At 35.4% G+C, this 20,699-nt stretch overlaps 1 protein-coding gene across 6 annotated transcripts in view; it reads right to left on the bottom strand.

Moving 5' to 3' along the window:
- The window catches only part of MLIP (muscular LMNA interacting protein), a 266,818-nt gene that overhangs the window by 49,021 nt on the left and 197,098 nt on the right, over positions 1-20,699 (bottom strand). For all 6 annotated transcript variants that reach the window (XM_004475365.4, XM_004475367.4, XM_058306895.2 and 3 more), the window contains 2 exons: positions 17,685-17,729; positions 984-1,112 (listed from right to left, as the gene is read on the bottom strand). In XM_004475365.4, the coding sequence (XP_004475422.1) occupies positions 984-1,112; positions 17,685-17,729 (174 nt within the window). The remainder of the gene's footprint in view (positions 1-983; positions 1,113-17,684; positions 17,730-20,699) is intronic.

Here is a 20,699-nt window from a genome sequence, read left to right as displayed (position 1 = left end):
ATTTTCATCTCCATGTTAAGAAACTGAAGGCTTGAAGGATGAAATTAATTGCTCAGTGTCATGCAGCTAATGCATGGCAGATGAGATATTCCTTATGTTTCTTAAGTATGAATGCAATTTCTAATTTTAAGAGTACTGTTAATCATTTGTAAACTAGAATTTTAAAACAGCATGTCACCTTATATTCTTTCATAAGACTACTTTATTATACATTACAAAACATGAGGCTCTTACATTGTCCTAATTGTATTCAGAAAGGTTTCTGAATTGCTTATGTTGCTTATCCATGTAATAATGTTTAAAATGTACTATATAGAATCCAAGCCTATTTGCTGCATTTTAATAAGGCAAATAAAGATGCAAAGTTTGTCTTTGAAATAATTTATGAAGTTTTATATTGCAAAAATGTTTATTATCCTATTTTTTCCCAAAACTTATAGAGTACCATGGGCAACTTTCTTTTATGCCTCCTCCAATGTATGGGTTATATAAGGAGAATCTAGTATACATTTTTCACACATAAACAAAATGAACAAAAAATCTTTAAATGACTCAAACCCCTATCCCCTAACTAGTGTTGCTTAACCTTGGGGATCACATCATCTCTGCTAAGTTAATATGTATCTAAACAATAGGACTTAAGTCAGCTGACTAGTATACCAAATTTTAGAAATAAGAATACAACAGCTGTATGTCGCACCCAACCCATAATTTCATGAAGTCTTTATAGAGAGTAATTTTTTTGTTTTCCAAAATATCACCATTACTGGGCAGAAAAATTTTACAAAAAAGGTTGAAATACTTCAAAATATCATCCTGGAAATTCATAAGAATTCCTTCTTTTTATGCAGGAATGGATCTTTTTTATTATCAAAAGTACTCTAATCAAATGAAAATTTTCTCACATACATTATATTTATGGGTATATCTCTGTTTTATAATCATTTATCAGAATATCAAATATTTTCTCTGTATATGCTCACCTGCTCAGAAAAGAGGTCACTATTATCTTCCAGGTATTTACTGAAAGGGTTGGGTTCGTAGACTTCCTCCTCTTTTTTCAGAAGTATTTTGGATTTTATAGGTACTGGACGAATTACTCCAGGCTTAGTCTTCATGAAAGTCAAATATTTAAAACAAAATAAGAGAGAAATAAACACTGTTGAGTAAATATGTGTATTAAGAGATTTAAATGTTGCTTTCATTCAATTTCATATTTTTAAATTTTTAAATAATCTCACAAATACATAAAAATAATCCAAAAGTCAAATGACTTTAACTAATATTGAGGTTAACTGCTAAAGCAATAATCATTTCTTGTTTTTTCATTTTTTAAACATTATTTTAAAATAAGCTTTAGATTACATAAACATTACATCAAAAATATAGGGGATTCCCACATAACTCACTGCTTCCCCCCACATACTTTTCCCCATTAAAAACATCTTTCATTATTGTGGTACGTTTGTTACAGTTGATGAGCACATATTGAAGCATTGCTACTAACCATGGGCTATAGTTTACATTATGTTTTACACTTTGCACTGCACAATTTTAAGATTTTGACAAAATGTATAATGGCCTTTATCCATCATTGCAATATTATGCAGAACAATTCCAGTGTCCCAAAAATGCCCCGTGTTGCACCTATTCTTCCCTCTCCTTCCCCTTAGACCCTCTGGTGACCACTGCCTTAATAGCAATGTTACAAGTTGTACTGTTATTAGAATAATAATAAGTCTACTTTAGTCCATCGTTGCATTCTCCCCTTGTTTGATCATTCCTCAGTCTTGAGGATTTGGGGATGGTGGTGCCCACTCTGCTTCCAGTTGAGAGAGAGCTTAGACCCCACGGAGTAGATTAGATGGATGGAACTGTCTTACTTCAAGTTGTAGATACTCTCTGTTTGAGGGGATAGACTGTCTGTCATCATCCATTTTTCAGTTGTCCTGGCTGAGTCTGATGAATTGGGGGGAAGGTTTGGTTGCAACTGTGCTGAGATTCAAGGCTCAACCATTGTATAACAACTAGATGCTTTAAGTTTCATATTTAAACACATATTTAATGTGTATAGTGCTAATTATAGGTTCAAATAAAAGGGGCATAAGAACTAGGTATAGGAAAGTTATAAAGTCCAACTCCAATACATTGGGGAGATAGGTTATCATATATTCCAAAGTAAGGCCATTGGCAGGGTGCCGAATTCCTAGGGCAGATTGCCCTGCCTATAGTGTCCAGATGTCTCTAAAGCCCAATAGTCAATTCTTAAATATCAACCATTATGACGTTCAAAATGCAAAAACTTCATTTATTTAGCCAAATATGGCCTTCTATCCTTGCCAGTGCAGGTGGTCAAGAAACATTTCACTTGGCAAATATTTACTGAAAGTCTCTTCTGTGCCAGGCAGCATTCTGAGCATGGCAGCATCAACAGGTATGGCACATCCACCAAGCCCAAAAACTTTTCTCTCTGGAAACTGGCGGCCCCATTTGCCTCAAAATCCACAGGTGGGGACCACACAAGCCATGTTCATGTTATTTATAATGGAACCAGGAATAGCCTTCTGACCTAAAGAGGAAAGAGGTTTAGATGGCACACACATTCTTTCAGCCAAGATAATGGAGTTGGGATTTAAACCGCTTTTCTGTAATTTTAGGAGATTGAAGTTATGTCAGCTGAAGAGTTGTGAGAATGTCTTAATCCACCAGAAAAAAAAAAAAAAACAATCTGCCAGGATCAAAAACGCTAGAGCAAGGGTACATGGAGAGCCCCTGTCCACAGGAAAGAGACACTTGAGGGTTTTCTAGAACCTAACCCACAAACATTCCTGGGGCAGCTGGATTTCCTGTCTTGTGGTTCCCTTTTCTTTTTTTTTAACATTAGATTCCCTTTTTATCTACCACAAGTTTATTTCTGTAAATTGCAATATAAGGAGTTTTAGGTAATACACCTGCCATTCAAGCATCATAAATTGGTACCAAATGTCAATTTGACAAGGAAAGAACAAAGGGAGGGACGGCCAGAGGGAGGGAAGGAGGGAGGGAAGGAGGAAGGAAGGAAGGAAGGAAGGAAGGAAGGAAGGAAGGAAGGGAGGGAGGAAGGAAGGAAGGAAGGAAGGGAGGGAGGAAGGGAGGGAGGGAGGGAGGGAGGGAGGAAGGAAGGAAGGGAGGGAGGGAGGGAGGGAGGGAGGGAGGAAGGAAAGAAGGAAGGAAGGAAGGGAGGGAGGGAGGGAGGGAGGGAGGGAGGGAGGGAGGAAGGAAGGAAGGAAGGGAGGAAGGAAAGGAGGGAGGGTGGGAGAGAGGGAAGGAAGGAAAAGAAAGAAATGTCTAGTTTGGGGCACTTTTAAAATGATGTCTCATAAACATCAAAATCTTGTTACACTGTAAAATGTCACAAAATGATTGATAAGTTTGCAAAAACATCCCAAGCACACAAGAATTCAATAAAAAGTTGTGACATTCTTTCTGCCTAAGCATTTTGCTGTAATCATTCTTCTCAACTCCATTTCCTTTCAGAAAATGGTAAATTAGCTCTCCTCAGTCAATGCTGATGCTCATGAGCTAAGCCTTTAGGGACTACATCTATCTCTCTGCTCTATAAAGCACCTGAAATATTTTGAGTCTTGAATAAATGTCGCTTTGCAATACTTTTTTCAATCAATATTTTCCCAGTTGTCTTTAATATATTTATCAACTGGGGAAGCACCAATTGAAAAAAGCCTTTATCTTCTCCAGGATTTAAAAAAAAAAAATCTCTCACTTAAGAAACTCTGATTTCCTTCTCAAGGAGGAAAAATGAGGAAGTAACATCCAATTAGGCATTAAGTCATACAGTTGACTATACATATCATTGCAGTATTCTATCAGAAAATGCTGGCAAAACAACAAAGCCCAGTTAGTTTCTGATTTCTATAGCCACTGGTAATATCAGACCATGATTCTAAGTTGTCCAGACTTTCTATCTCTCTTTTCCACTTGCCTTCCTGTTTCATTTTTCCTTCATTCTGCTCCTAACATTCTCCCTTTCACCTGCTACTTTGCAAGGCAAGAAATAAGTACAACAATTTTCACACTCAGGGTCTACCAAGTTCTGAAATCATCACAGAACTTTAGGGGCTAATCTTGGTGGCAGTATACAGAAAGAGGAAAATAGAGAGAAGTAGTTTTGCCAGAAGTTCCTGATATACCATCTGCCAGAGAAATGTGATCGTCTGGTCCCTGTGGTGCTAGCAGGAGCTGTTTTGGACAATCCGAGCCTGGAATCTTTCACTTGGATCATCTCTCTTGAGACCAGCACCCACAGAGTTAGATCACAACAGAGACTCTTCTGGTTGGATAGTGTGCTGGGTTGAATAGTTTCTCCCCAAAAGTCTAGTTCACCCTGAACCCATGAATGTAATATGGTCTCTGCACATATAATTAGCTAAGATGGGGTCGTAATGGGGTACGCAATAAATCAATGCCAGGTTTCCTTATAAGAAGGTCATGAGAAGACACAAAGGGAAGAAGGCCATATGTAGATGGAAGTAGAGATTGGAGTGAGGTAGCTACTAGCCAAGAACACCAAGGATTGATGATGCTTTCTATGTAGATATGAAGCTTGGCTGTAAGGATGTACAAATTTAGACTCTTGTTGACAATGTTGTTTTACAAGGAAATTGCTAAGATCACTTTATTAGTCTTTCTGTTCACTTTTTAATGACAAAATTAATGTTCTACAGCATCCAGTTATAAAACTAATGCTTTACCTTAAATACTGCTATGTACTTATCAAAATGATTTCCACATTCTTACACATTTGAGCCTTATAATGTAGAAAATGTACTAAGTGCATTTGAAAGATGAAAATATGAAGTATCTAGAGGTTAAATCAGCTGGCCTAAGACTTTACCAAAGGACTGAGAAAACTAGAACTAGGACCTAAGTCTCATATCTCCCAATTCTTACTGTATAAAAAAGAAAAAAGAAAAAAAAGATTGGAAGAGGCAAGAAATAAGTATTTCCTGGGGCCTTCAGAGTGAGCATGGTACTGCCAACAACTTAATTTCAGGCTTCTCACCTTTAGAACTGTGAGAGAATGAATTTCTGTTGTTTCAGGCCACCAATTTTGTGGGTATTTGTTATGCTATTTAATAGAAATACCAACATTTTCAGTAAAAGTGAATCTGATACTGATGCTTAATAATTGTTATTCTATTAGCCTTTAATACTCCTTAGTACCTATGAATTTCCTGGATTTGATGGTTGTCTGGCAAATTTGATGATGGTTTTGCTCTATTTCTTCTACTCCACAAGATTTCCCACATGTTGTTTCCTTGAATTCTCTGTCACCAAGCTTGGTCTACCTGAAGTCTCTGAGTCTTATTCATTCCGGTTTGCTGACTTGGTCTTGATACTCATGTGCTGACTCTTACATTGTATACTTCACCTCTTTCCTTAGACCTCTTTTGGCTCTTGCACCTTAACTTGCTGCCACCAGTAGTCAGTATTTCAAAGACATGGAAGACAACTCTAGGAAAAAGAAGACTAGGCACAGTTTGCTTTTATTTTTTTCCCATTTACTTAACATTTTATTTTGAAATACTTTCAAACTTGCAGGACAATTACAAAAACATGAACACCATACAGAGAACTCCAATATACCTTGACCACCTCAGATAACCAGATCCACCAGTTTTAACATTTTGCCAAAATTGGCATTTCTTTCTCCCTTCCTTCCTTCTCATCCACCCACCAATCCATTTTTTGAATATTTGAGTGTAAGTTGCTCTTGAACACTTAATACTGTCATGTCCATTTTCTAAGAACAAGGATAGTCACTTATGTAACCACTTTGAATGCAATTATCAAGTTCAAGAAATTTAACCTTGATCTAAAACTTATAGTCTATATTCCAATGTTTTCATGTCCCAAAAATGTTTTATTGAGCCTTTTCTCTTCTCTTGTTGGATCCACCCAAGATCAAGTAATGCAATTAATTGTCATTTTCTCTTTATTGTTCTTCATTTTGTTATTTGTGGGAACATATGTACAACATTATCTTTCCCATTTCAACTACTCCAAAGCATACCATTTAATGGGATTAATCACATTCACAATATCACAGTTCCCTTACCATTTTCCATGACTAAAATTTTTCCACCTCCTCAAATAGAAACCCTACACCCACTATGCATTAATTCCTCATTTCCCCTGTCCCCATCCCTGTCAGACTGTACTCTAATTTCTGTATCTCTGAGCTTCCATATTCTCTAATATGTTCTTTGTAGTTACCATGAGGCTTAAATTTAATATCCTAAATCTATAACCATCTTATTTGCATTGATACCAAATTAACCTTAATAGTATACACAAACTATGTTTCTATATCACTCTATCCCCCCACCTTCATGTAGTTCTTGTCACAAATTACACGTTTATGTATTATGAGTTCAAAACCACTGATTATCACCTATTATGTTTTTGCCTTTCAGATTCTGTAGGAAGTAAGATGTGTAGTTACAAATCAAAAATAAAATATTATTGGTATTATATTTACCCATGTTGTTATGCTCACTGGAGATCTTTATTTCTTTATGTGGTTTCGATCTACTGTCTACTGTTCTTTCCTTTCAACTTACAGAACTCTCTTTATCATCTCTTGTAGAGTTGGTCTAATGGTGATGAATACCATCAACTTTTGTTTATCTGGGAATGATTTAATCTCCACCTCATTTTTTTTAAACAAATAATTTTATTGATACATATTAACAAAGTATAAATCCACCCAAATTGTAACATCAAAGGTATTCATCTACCTCATTTTTGAAAGACTATTTGGCTGCATACATAATTCTTGGTTGGCAAGAATTCTTTGTCGGCAATTTTTTGCTTTCAGCACTTTAAATATGTCATCTGCCTTCTTGTCTCCATAGTTTCTGATGACAAATCAGTACTTAACCTTATCAAGGATCCCTTGTATGTGACACATTGTTTCTCTTGTGGCGTCCAAATTCTCTTTGACATTTGACAGTTTGATTATAATATGTGATGGTGTGGGTCTATTTGTGGTTATCCTGCTTGGAGTTCATTGATCATCTTGGATTTGTACATTTATGTCTTTCATTTAATTTGGGAAAGTTTAAACCATTATTTCCTTGAATATGCTCTCTGCCCCTTTCTCTCTTTCTTCTCCTTTTGGGACTCTCATGATACATATTTAGCATTCTTGATGGTGACCCACAGGTTCCTCAGGCTCTGTTCACTTTTCTTCATTTTTATTCTTTCTGCTCCTCACACTGAATTATTTTAATGGTCTTTTCTTCAAGTTCTCTGATTCTTTTTTTCTGCTAGCTCCAATCAACTATTGAATCCCTCTAAGGAATGTTTAACTTCTTTTATTGTGATCTTCAGCTCTGTTTGATTCCATTTCATCATTTCCAATTCTCTATTTATGTTCTTTTTGTGTCCATCTATTGTCTTTCTGATTTCTTTTAGTCATTTGTCCATGTTTTCCTTTAGCTCTCCGAGCATATTTATGAACTTTTTTTAAAAAACAGTCTGTTATGTCCCAGGTCTGGTCCTCTTCATCAATGGTTTCTGATACTTTAACCTTCTCTTTTGACTGGGCCATTACTTCCTGTTTAATTATATGTTTTATAACCTTTTGTTGAAACCTGGTCATTTGGATATTTTAATGTGTTATCACTGGAATTTAGAGTCTGAGGAGTCTGTTCCTTAAGCTTTTATTCAGCTAGTGTTAAAAGACAACTTTCCTGGAGTGCCAGGAATTAATAAAAAATAAAGAAGAAGGAGAAGGAGAAAGAGAAGGAGGAGAAGGAGAAGGAGAAGGAGAGGAAGAAAAGGAAGAGGAAGAAAGAGGAGGAGGAGGAGAGGAGGAAAACACCTTTCCCAGCCTATAAGTTTCCTTACAGTCCAAGGCACTATGGTCAGCAATCCCTTACCCCAGCCAGCATAACTTGACTGCTCTCCCACAGGGTTCTGTAGGAGAGTTCAATGAGCCACCTCCTACATGCAGTTCTAGTTCTGGGGCAATGAGTCACTCATACCACAATCAGACAGATAGGGCCAGACATACATGCTCCCATTTGTGCATAAGGGTTACTCTGCTCCCTCTGGAACCAGGACCATGGATCTGCACTGGGAGGGTGAACCAGCTCTGTGCCAAGCCAGTGAGCTATGGAGGAGGGGTCAACCACAGCATCATGATGTGATCACTTTTAAGTAGCCTATTTTGGATTCAGCACTCACCTTATAATTGTAATCCTGTTTTCTGGAGCTTTGAGAAAGATGTTTCTCTAGTTCTTGCTGGCTGTTCAAAGTTTTTGTGTGGGAAGGAGCTCTGAAGTGTCTTCAACACCATTTTGATTGGGACAGGGGCCCAAAGTATGCTTTTGACATTGTTCATACTTCCTGTCCTGTGACCTTTAACCAAACAATCTACGTGCAGCTATCTCTCATTTTTTGGTTGAGTTAAATATTTAACCCTGGTGTTTCAATTCTTAACCTCATGCCCTCTCCATAAGTGAAGGTATACTAACAAATCATGTTGTGACAGTCTCTGCAGCTTGCTCATGCCATTCTCCATGATTCAAATACTGCTATTAGGGAAACAGATGTAGCACAGTGGTTGAGCACCTGCCTCCCATGTATGAGGTCCTGCGTTCAATCCCCAGTACCTCCTAAAAAAAACTAAATCAAACCAAACCAAAACAACAACAACAACAAAAACTGTTTGTCCCTTGAGGATCCACTGTAGTTAATGACACCATCATTCTCCATTAGCTACATGAAATCAGGCAACATGCTTGATATTTTAAATAGAGTATCTCATCAGTTCTTCAAAAACAACCATGAGAAAGACTTAATGAGAAAAATCACATGCCAAAGTCACACAGCTAATATGTGGAGTAGTCAAGATTTTAAAAAATCACATTTGGTCTGATCATGATTTTTATTACTTTGGAACTCCATAGATAGAAAGATAGATAGATAGATACATACATACATATATACATACATAGGTAGATACATAGATATAATTAGATGATATATAAGTAGAAACAATGTTGATAGAACTGTGAAATTGTTTTTAAACATCCACCTCTCTGTAACATAACCCATCCAATCAATAACCAAGTCTTAATATTTTTTAAAAAATTTTTTACTACTCTTAAATTCATTGCTTCTGTTTTATTCCCACTACCAACTGCCACATCCTTTATTTGGCCATTGTAACCTCATTTTTGTATAGTTTTGCTTATCTCTTTACTAGTCCTCCTAAATTTACTTTGTTTTTCTTTCCTTAAACATGGCACCAACGTTCCTACCAAAAGAGCATTCCTGGGAGGGACATCGTAAGACCTGATGACTTTCTGCTCACATCCACACATCCATCATACTCCCTCCAAATACACACACACCTACAAAAGGACTTTATAGCTGGAGTGTCCAAGACATCAGAAGTACCACATTTGTATTGACATCTCTCTGGACTTGGTTAAAAATCCATTCCCAAGAAGCAACATGATATTGGTGGGAGACGGAGATTTTAGTCTCAGAATACTATTAGTAGACTGTATGACGTTGGAAAAGCCAGTTAACCTGTCTGGACCTTCTTTCTGATAAAGGTTGTAATTCCAATCCATGATTAGGACCTTCAAAATAGGTAAAAGCACACATTTTTTAAAATTTTCCTTCTTGCCCCTTCAGGCATCATATCCCATAGAGTTATTGCAAAATGCTTGTTCTGCATCTTCAAATCCATCATCTAAGCAAGGGCCCTGAGGTACCTTTTAGAAAATCTATAAAAGAGCAAATGTGAAGCAACTGTCACTGTTGCTGGCATTCATAAAACTCTTGGAATATTAATTAACTTCCTCTCTACTTTTCCTAATTCTTAGTTTCTCAATGTCAGATGGTGATGTCATCTACATTTACTAGTGGCTAAATTGCAACACAGGATAAACTCACAGCTCTATCCAAATAAGTTGTCTGCTAGCACTTTTCTACTCAGAATGGGGCCTGTAGATCAGCAGCAACAGTAGCATCAAGACCTACTAGAAATGCCAACTCTCAGGCCCTATCTCAGATCAACTGGATCAAGATCTGCCTCTTAACAAGATCTCCAGGTAATTCATGTGAACACTAAAAAGTGAGCGGCCCTGGGCTAGAACTCATACCATTAAACTTCATGCTGCCCACCTAGAGGAAGATTTTCCTCAGTCAGCTTTAAAGACATCTATTTAGTCAAGGTAGAGGTGGCCACAAAGGTGAACTACTCTAAGAATGCCATTGCCCAGCAGTATTACAATTTAACAAGCCCAAAGAGACCCCTTCTTTCATTTTTATCTGCTTCAGAATGCTCAGAAGAGCTAGACATGACTTACAGCCATTAATGTCATTCTAATGATGCCAGGGAAAGCAACTCCATAATTTTCTGTCCAGCCTAAGTGGAAAAGTGAAAAAGGGCAAGGACTCTCACCATCAACACAAAAAGCACAGAATAAGAAATGTGAAAATTCTCCAAATAACAAATATTAATTCCTTATGATCTTTCTTACCCCAACCAGACTGTCTTTTTGTAATCTTATCTGTCACTCTAATACTTTCTTTCTCTCCATTCTAGCACAAAAGCCATGATACTACTTATCCAGGAATTTGTACTTACTCTTGTATTTGGAATTCCTTTCTCCCTATCCAAAACTCTTTTTTTCATGATCTTTGAGCCTCTCTTCAAATGTCATCTTATCAGAGAGGTCCTCCCTAATAACCCACATAAAACAGCAATTCCTAATCCCCATTTACCTGCCTTATTCCCCCCCCCCTCCCCGTAGCACTTATCAACACCTGACATCTATTTATGTATTTACTGTTTTGCTTTCTTGGCTAGAATGTAGGCTCTACAAGGGCAGAGATCTTTGTTATATCTCCAATACCTAGAACTACGCCTGGCACCCAGTAGATACTCAATAAATTTTTGTAGAATGAGTAAATTTATTGGCAGAGAGAGGTCCAGTATTCTGGCTATAATCCACCATGAAGCCAGGTGTTGAATGTTTGCTGATGGTAAAGGGTCTCCCATTATTGTACATGGAAGAGGGAACTTTGCAGGATAGAAGGTCTGCACAAACTTTCATCAATAAAGGAACAAAAGAAGGAAAGCATTTAGTATATTCCACCTTCAGATGCAAGAGTATAAGGCTGAAGTTATCATTGCAGAGGCATCCAGGAAGTCAAGGCCAGAAAAAACCTCTTTAGGGACCTCTCCATTTTAAAAATTATTGTGGTTCTTCCTCTCATAGTGATAAGTAGTAAAACTATCTAAACCAAAAGTTAATGGCATCATCATTTTGAAGAATTAAAGAGTAGCATGGAGTTGAGGAGATCACATTTGATACTACCTTTCGTCTTATAGGAAAAGAATCCAAGAAATAGACTGGTAACTATGCAGAGTTCCTGGGCCCAGCAGCAGGTTTTAAAGGTCTTTATGAGCTCGTCTGAACCTGCTATTCATTTGTATTTATAATCCATCAAGTATACCCTTATACTTGAGCATTGCTATTCATTTCACTGTAAAAAAAAATAGATATCATTTCTTTCCTCTGGAACTTATTAATCATAATTCTATGGCAGCAATTTGGCACTGCCTCTGGCTGTAGATCAAAGTTGAAAATTAGTTGCCAGTACTGACCTAGAGAACCCATTATTAAAATTATAAAATAATAGCTTCTTAGAGCAACAACTTTCTTAAATTGCTAATCTCAACTAATGAACTAATTTTTTTAAGTTGTCTTTCATGACAGTGATTAATGCCGGAGGTGGTTTGATAGGTGAACAAGAGAAATAAAGGGTAGGGTTCCAGGTTACAAGGGTATATTTTGATTTTTTAAAAAGAGATAAGAAGTGTAACAAACAAAACAGCAAGAATGTAATACAATACAGCATATAGAAAAGTGTGAACCCCACTAAAAATTCTACAAATTTGAAGGAACCAAAGAGTTGGAATAAGTGCCATGGTTGTTTTTTTAATCCGTTGGCTTTAGAGTCTTTTCCTCATTTTCCAGTGTTTTGTGTTTGTTTTTCTTCCTTTAAAGTTTCTGGGGAAAAATGCTCATACAAACTCAAAAGCATTCATTCAGCCAAGATTGTAGACAAAAGCTATATTCTCTTATTTAGCCAATTCACTCATTCAATTAATAACTGTATATTGTTATTTTAGAATTAATACCATATGCTTAGAAAAAAATACTTAAGCTTTCTTTTCCCCAAAGAAATGCCTCAAACTTCAAAATACTATAGCATGGGTTAAATCTCCTAGGATAGGAAGAACACAGATTTTGGTCATACCCACTAGCCATAGGACTGCTGACACAGCATCGTAGATATCTGAATTTCAATTTTTCATTAGAATAATGGAAATAATCCTTCTTGCCATACGAATTCACAGGATGATTTTGAGAATCTAATTTACAACAGAACTTTGTTTTAAAAAATAGCATAATAGGAGTTTGAAAGGAAAAAAATGAATGTGTATATATTGTTATAAATATAAAATACTGATATTAAGTTAGCTAGACTATCCAGGAGAGTACCTACCTAGTATACTTTTTCCAAAAATTGTGTAATAATTACTATGAGAGTTGTATAAATATAAACATACATGGATTTAAAAAATTATAAGCCATATCCCACAGCTCAAGAAACATTTTGTGGAATATATACAACACCCACTGATCAGACTGAAATACTTCACTGATTAAAGAATAGACAATAGCATGCGTGAGTCAAACCTGAGGAGGCATATTTGATATATACTGTAGCACTTAAGTATGTGGTGTCAAGGAAAAACTAGTCAAGGAGAGAAACCTCCTTTAAGCTTGAAGAAGACATCAGTTCTGCACAAAAGCTTTCAGGGCTGTATTTTCTGAACAACAGAGACCATAAGGTCCCTCAGAAAGATGAGTCATGTACCACTAAAGAGGACACATCAGCTGGCATTCAGAACTGGGAACAAAGTTTGTGCAAGTTTAAGCACTCTCTCCTTTTCAGTGTTCCAGTAAGCCACATTTTGCTTCTTCCTGTGTCAAGCCATGTGCCTTACTTTTAAAATCTATTGTTTCATACTTTGTAGATTCAGCATTCCATCTTGCTCAACAATGCACATTTTGTAATGGAAGAAAATTTCAAAAGCTAAAGTCAAATGTCATCTAAATCAGTCTCTCCTATCACCAACGAAGGCCAGAGCTTACCCATCTAGGAGTGCCGAACCTGTTTGGTTATTTTTAATCCAGAAAAAGCAACCCTGCCACACTTCATTAATACTCAGCTCAGGAAGTAGGGAAGACTTGTGAAGGTTCAACTGTGTCCTAGATCTATGCCCTTCCTTTCTTTTTGCTCCTTTTATTATGCTAGAGGAAGCACTCTCCACAGGTGGACAACCTCAATGCCTTGGCTGACCCCTCTAGCCTCCGCTTCTTAGTGTGATTCAGTAAATAATTCCTTTGCCAGGTAATGCATATAAAGCACAAGCACTGAGCCTATGGGACAGGAGGTGTCCAATGAATGTTACACTTCCTAATGGATCCAATTCCCCAACTCCTTGATGAATCTTTTCTAATTCTCCTTGTATTACCTAAAATAAATAACGGTAATTCTATTTTTGAAAGCTACACAGAACAAAACCAGTGACAATAGCACTAACTCTGTGATCTTAGATCATTTATTTGAACTCTGTGCCTCATTTTTCCTTTGTATAAATGACTGCTCCTGTTATCTCTTCTTAAATCTGATATTTTGCATGTAATCATAACACCCCCCCCCCATGTACAGGGCTGTATTGGCAAAACTTCACATATTATGATATAGGAGCCTTAAAACAACCCCTTTAGTTTGACAGAATAGTTACCCCAATCTCCCATTTTAGAGATGAACATTTCCAATATTCACATCTCTAAATTCCTTTCCAGTTCTGATACACCACAGTGCTGTTACATGTAAGAAGAAACAAAGGCACAGATTGGCTAATTGGTTTCATAAGCCCAACACAAATTTATTTGACTTCCAGAGTAAACAATGGAAGTATTTTAAGTTAAGAGTAGGAGTTATGCATTTCTCCAAAGAAAATATATAAATGGTCAATAAGTTCATAAAAAGATGCTCAACATCAGGAGACTTTAGGGAAATGCAAATCAAAACCACCGTGAGATCTTACTTCATATCCTCTAGGATGTGTGGGGGAAAAGGAAAATAACAAATGTTGGTGAGGATGTGGAGAAATTGGAACTATTATGCATTGGTGCATAATAGTTCCATTGCTGGTGGGAATGTAAAATGGTGCAGTCACTGTGGAAAACAGTTTAGCAGTTCTTCAAAAAGTCAAATGTAGAATTACCATATGATCCAGCAGTTCAACTGTTAGCTTAAACATACACCCCCAAAGAACTGAAAACAGCATCAAACAGGTACTTGTACAGCAGTGTTCATAACAGGATTATTTGCAATAGCCAAAAAGTGGAGGCAAAACAAGTGTCCATCAATCAATGCACAAATAAGCAAAATGTACCATATACATACAATACAATATTATTCAGCCATAAAAAGGAATGAAGTTCTGATAAATGCTACACCATGGATGAACCTTGAAATCATTATACTAAGTGAACTAAGACAGACACAATTACTGTATGATGATATATTTTATTTGGTCTTTTATGTCTGGCTTAGTTCATTTTGTATAATGTTATATATATATATATATATTGCTTACATAAAATACTGAGCACAAGTAAAGCATAGAGACAGGAAATAGATTGATGTTTGCTTAAGTATTGCTTAATGGGTACAGAGCTTCTGTTTTAGGTAATGAAAAGGCTTTGGCAATGCAGTGGTGAGGGCAGCACTATATTGTATGTGTCATTAATACTTCTGGTTAAAATGACAAATTTTTATGTTACATATTTTACCGAAATAAAAATAATAATAAAAAGAGTAAGGGTCACAGTCATATTTCTTTTCTTTCCAATGCTGAATTAGCATAGTTCCAATGAAAACACATAAATAAGTAAGCCAAGTTTAAAAAGAAAAAAAACTTGAGAAAAGATATGTAGTTAAAAGGCCAAATCTGAAAAGCAAATGGCTTCTGTGTCAACTTTGTGCTACCATAGCAATCTGTCACATATTTTTACTTTAATCAGTTTACTACAACAACTCCCTAAAATGAGTTAAATATTTTAAATATTAATGGCATATTTTATACAAAAACATATAATTGTTTACATAATTCAATCATAATATATCATATATTCCCAATAATTTTATGTGATACACATACTTATAAACAAAGAGCAATATATATATTACTAGTATTATCTATCATATGGCATCTATCTATGTATGTGTGTATTATAAACACACACATATATATACATCTTTGTTTTTCAAAGGCTTTCTCATTTATTTAAATTATTCAGAAATTAATACTGACACAGTTCATGATGGCAAATATTATAGAAAATTCATTCATAAAAATGAAAAAAGTTATCTATAACTTCATTCATAATTGTTATTTAATAAGAATAACAATATTCTAAGACCTTAAAGAAGCAAATGCCATATAACCTCTCTTCCATACAATTGTTTATACCCTGATTGTTTTCACTTCCAGGCAAAGTGAGTATGGGATTAATGTCAAGAAATGGATAACAAAATGACTGAATGAATAAATATATCAATCTAAGAGCTGTTCATTTTTGTATGTAATGAGCTTGCTTGATAATAATCCCTTCACAAAACTACCTATATCTCAAGGGTATTTGGGGATTAAATCTTAATTTAAAACTTGGTTAATAACTGCCTTACATTCCTTACAGAAAAGATCTAAAGCAAAAGCAAAGAAATCATCATCAAAATCAGTCAAAGCAATGCTTTATATCTTCCCCTGCTGAATACAAACACAGAATTATTTTATTAGGCAAGAAAAAGTTTACTGCATTCTCAGTTATTTTTACTATGTTTCTTTTTATAAAATCATATATATGTATAGGTCGATATAGACATAGATTTTCCTTTTTGAAACGGTTTCTTGAAATATTTAGCCAAGATTGACCTAATATGAAAAGCAAAACCATTTATATAATCACTCAACTAAATCTATATTTTTCACATTATGTTCAATGAAGTTATATCTGAGGATGCTTGAAATATTCTTGATTGTCTCACATTTATCTCAAGAAATCAGCGCATCATTATTTTAAATATTTAAATAGTTGTAGTAATATTTCCATATGTAGTATGGAAAACTGTTCAACTTCATAATGTTATTACAGTGCTTGTTCCCATGGCAACTCCTTCACTTCACTTTGTTAGTAATCATGGATTCACAGTACTGGAAGGACCTTGGAAAACATGTAATAGAATGCTCTCATTGTTCAATTAGAAAATTGAGGCCCCGACTTCCAGACTTACTATGACTTACCCGAGAAGTTCATCTCAGAACAGGAGGTATAAGATGGGTTTTCAGGATTCTTTCAACTACACTATACTGCCGCCCACTGATCTATTCCAATTTACACTAAAATTACAGACACACATAACACATGCATGCACACACATGCAAACACAACATTTATGTACTATGTGTGTGTGCATTAACATACCCAAGTGGTTTGATTGAAGCAGGCTATTTCAAAGCAAAACTATACTTCTTCAGATTTTTCAGGATTACAGATAAAAATATTGCTATGATTTCTAGTTATCTGAAGCATGATATGACAAGATAACTTGTGGGCTGTAAATATAAGACACCGACAATGGTCTAAACGGGAAAATTTTGTCTTCTTAATGTCTCAAATTACTTTACCAGAAATTTCATTAATTTTACTGAAGGTTCCTATTGCTCAAGAATTTGTAAGTACAGCCTGCAAAAATTCAAAGATATTAGAAAAGCTTTCAGCCAGTGATACCTAGGCAACTTATTTCATGCTTTCAATTTGCTAACCACCATAAGAATGAAAAATGTATAACACCTCAAGGCAAAATAATTCTACTATTTAATCAAATTTTTATTCATAAACAACAGGTTCTAGAGTCTAGATGTATGTTTCCAATACAGTAGCCATTATTCACACTTGAAATGGGGCTAGTCTGAATTGAGATGTGCTATAAATATAAATTATACAACAGATTCCAAAGACTCAGTATGAAAAGAAAATGTAAATATCTCAATATTTTACACTGATTATATGTTGAAATGATGATATCTACATAGCATTAAAAAAATCTATTACTGAAAGTAATGTTACCTGTTTCTTTTTACTTTTCTAATATGACGACTAAAGTTAAAATTACATGTGTAGCTCTCATTTCTGGTTCACATATTTCTATGGCTTAGCACTAGTCTAGACCATTCTCATGCTAATCCTCTTGTCTGAAATAGTTTCTTTCTTACTTTCCTGAATTCCTGAATCTACCCATTCTTTTCTAATGTTTCTAGTAGGATATAATAGGGTCCATGTTTATAAACTACAAAACAACCGCCATGGAGATTTAGTAAAGCATTAGTAAATATTTATTAGACAAATAATCCTATAAAATTATATCTAGTAAATTTATTCTCAGTTCACTTTCAGTTTTGAGAGACCAGAATTTTCTGAAGTAAGTCTATAAGTTACAAAGAGGATACATACCAGTTGACTCTCAGATACTGTAGAGAATGGTGAAGAGAGATTTGCCTGCAAAATATAAACATGAAATTTATCAAATGAATTTCATACTGTAATAAAATAATTTATCTATATATTTAAGTATTTTCAAGTTAGGATTTCAAGAAGTATAAAGTAAAAGGAAAAATATCATTACACCACCATATTACTTTTAACCTTTTAGGTACATTGCCTTATTATATAAATCCTATGCATTTTTATTCAGCTCACATAATAGTGAATATGATGTTTTATAGTTTGCTTTTCCTTCTCTTCTTAACATAAGCATTATCACATTTCAAAAAATTCTTCAAGGTTACATAATATTTCATTCTTCATATACTCCATATTTTACTTAAGCTTATCAGTATTGTTTGATATTTATATTTAGTTACAACAAATTGAAAAAATTTAACAGATTGTAGCAGTTTGACATTGTTTATGAAATTCAAAAATAGATGTTGGATTGTGTTTGTACTGGTCTGTTCCTCTGGGCATATTAGATTGTATAAGTTTCACTTCATTACATCAAAATTAGGACTTTTATTTGACCATGTCATTAGGGCGTGCAGGGTTAAGTCCACACCCCCTTGGTGGGGATAAAACAGATTCTCACCAGAAGTAAATACACAGAGAAGAAGAACACAGAAAAAGAAAGACAACCCATTTGACACAACAGTGGCCCGGGGAGGAGAAACGAGACTGATAATCCACAGCTGACCTTGTGAAGGCAACAGGAGCAGCTGAGACTGGAAAGAAACAAGCCCTGGGGAGAGAGAGGAGCTTTTTGCCTGCCTACAGCTGAGAGAAGCAGCAGCTGGATCCACGGAGCCTTAAGAGGGCAGAGGAAGGCATAACCCTCACAGACTTTGCCCACCAACTTGCTTCAACACGTGGCAACAGAGTTTGGTGAAGAAGTAACTTTCAGCTGAACTCTTTAGGGCCTTATAACTGTAAGCTTCCACCCAAATAAATACCGTTTATAAAAGTCAACAGATTTCTGGTACTTTGCATCAGCAACCTTTTGGCTAATACACAAATTTTTCTTAAAGTATTTTTATATAAAAGGAAAACAAAGTTTTCATGATTTGGGAATGAAATGTTTTGGTTTCTAAATTTTTAAAATAAGAGGAGGTTAATATATATATTTTTTAATCCACGGTTCTTGTATTTCACTCCTCTCATCTGAACTTAAGTTTCCTTCTTACTGAAGTAAATAATTGGATAGCCTTGACCTCACTGTATGGGGATTCATCTGATAATTTTATTTTGCCCTCATTCTTGAATGACAGTTCAATTGGACATAGACTTCTAGGGTAATAGACACTATTTCTCAGTGTTTTGAAGATATCATCCCACTAGCTTTGGCTTCTGTTGGCACTGTCAGTCTAAATGTCATAACTTGGTAGATCATCTGTCTTCACATTTGGTTAGCATTTAAGAATTTTCTCCTTAACATTCTGTAATTTCACTATGATGTGACAGGGGGAGGATTTCTTTTTATTTGTTGTTTTTAGAACTTCATGTATTTCTTTATTCTAAGTACACTAATATTTTTTCAATTCAGGAAAATTCTCGGTGAATGTATTTTCAATATTGCCATTCTATTACATTTTTTATAAGACTTCTATTAAATACATGTTGGCCCTTCTCAATCCATTGGCTATTTCTTTAAAACTCTTTTTCATATTTTTTTATCTCTTTATGCTGAATTATGAATGGTTTTCACATATAAGTCTGAGATTTTGTTTTCTTTAATTATATTCAAGTATGCTTTATGTGCCAATTGAATTTTAAATTCTAAAAACTTTATTTTTACTTCTAGAAGTTGTATTTGGCTCTTTTTCAAATATTGTCTTATGGTATCTCTGGCTCCTTTTAACTATTTAAACATTAAATAATACTTGTTTTATAGTTCTTTTCATATTTTTCTATTATTCCCCACTGCTGATTCTATCCTCATGCCTCTCCTCTATGGTGTTACTCATTTTGTATTTTTAAAGATTTTCTTTTTTTGAGCTTATCTTCAGTTAGGGTAATTTTGATGTTGATTTCCCCAGGCACCCAAAAACTCCAGTGTTGGAAAATCATCTCTTTAATGTGTATCATATATGCCTCTGGGAGAGCCCTAGGACTTTGACTGGCTCTTGACCAATTTCCATTTTATTTCCTCATCCTTCTGCTCCTAAATTTCAAAGTAGCAGACACCCCCACCCCATCCTCAAGTTTCGCAGGCTTAGATTCCCATTTTCTTGTGAGTGACTCTTCTTCTACCCAAGAGTATAGGGTATGGCTAGAGAAGGACTTTACCTTCTTCTCTGTTCCTGCCCCATGGTCAACGTCTAAGCTCCTGTTTTCACCTAAAGGATTCCTTCACAGTTCTTAGCCTGTCATGGAGTAAAGCTTAACATCTCAGCTCCTGGCTCCTAGCACCAAAGTTCTGATGCTTCTGTACACGATCAAGGTTTTAGTGTCTTCTTAACACTCTCTTATAGAGCTCTTACTTTTTTTCTGGTATCAGGAGATATCCCTTCATTTCTTTCAGGTTTGGTTTTATACATTTTAATAGCTATACATTACCAAACATTTCTGCATTTAGATGGGAGGCTGCATTTCCCACATATATTCAGTCTTCAGTTTTGACAGGAAGGGGTCAACATACGGATATGTAATTATAAACAGGCTTGGCTAAAATATGAGGGAAATTATATTCCTAATATATTTCTATTCGTTTTGAAATTGCAAGTATTTTCATGGTGTAAAGAGGATGTATCAATATTGTTTTTGCTCTCTCAGAGATGAATGGCAACTGAAAACTAAAAACATAGCTAGTTCTTCTGGTATCACCAAGTATGTACGAGTGTGAATCACCAAACATAATGACAAGGCACCTGCAGTTCTTCCCACTCTGTGTTCAACATTGTTTATTTTCTGATTTTTCACTTGTCCATTCTTCAGAGGGATTGTCACTGCTTATTGCCATTCCTGGTTGCCTCACAG

The sequence above is a fragment of the Dasypus novemcinctus genome, chromosome 11 (assembly GCF_030445035.2).
Source record: "Dasypus novemcinctus isolate mDasNov1 chromosome 11, mDasNov1.1.hap2, whole genome shotgun sequence".
Classification (NCBI taxonomy): Eukaryota; Metazoa; Chordata; class Mammalia; order Cingulata; family Dasypodidae; genus Dasypus; species Dasypus novemcinctus.
Note: the sequence above shows the minus strand (reverse complement) of the source record. Positions and strands in the feature narration are given on the sequence as shown.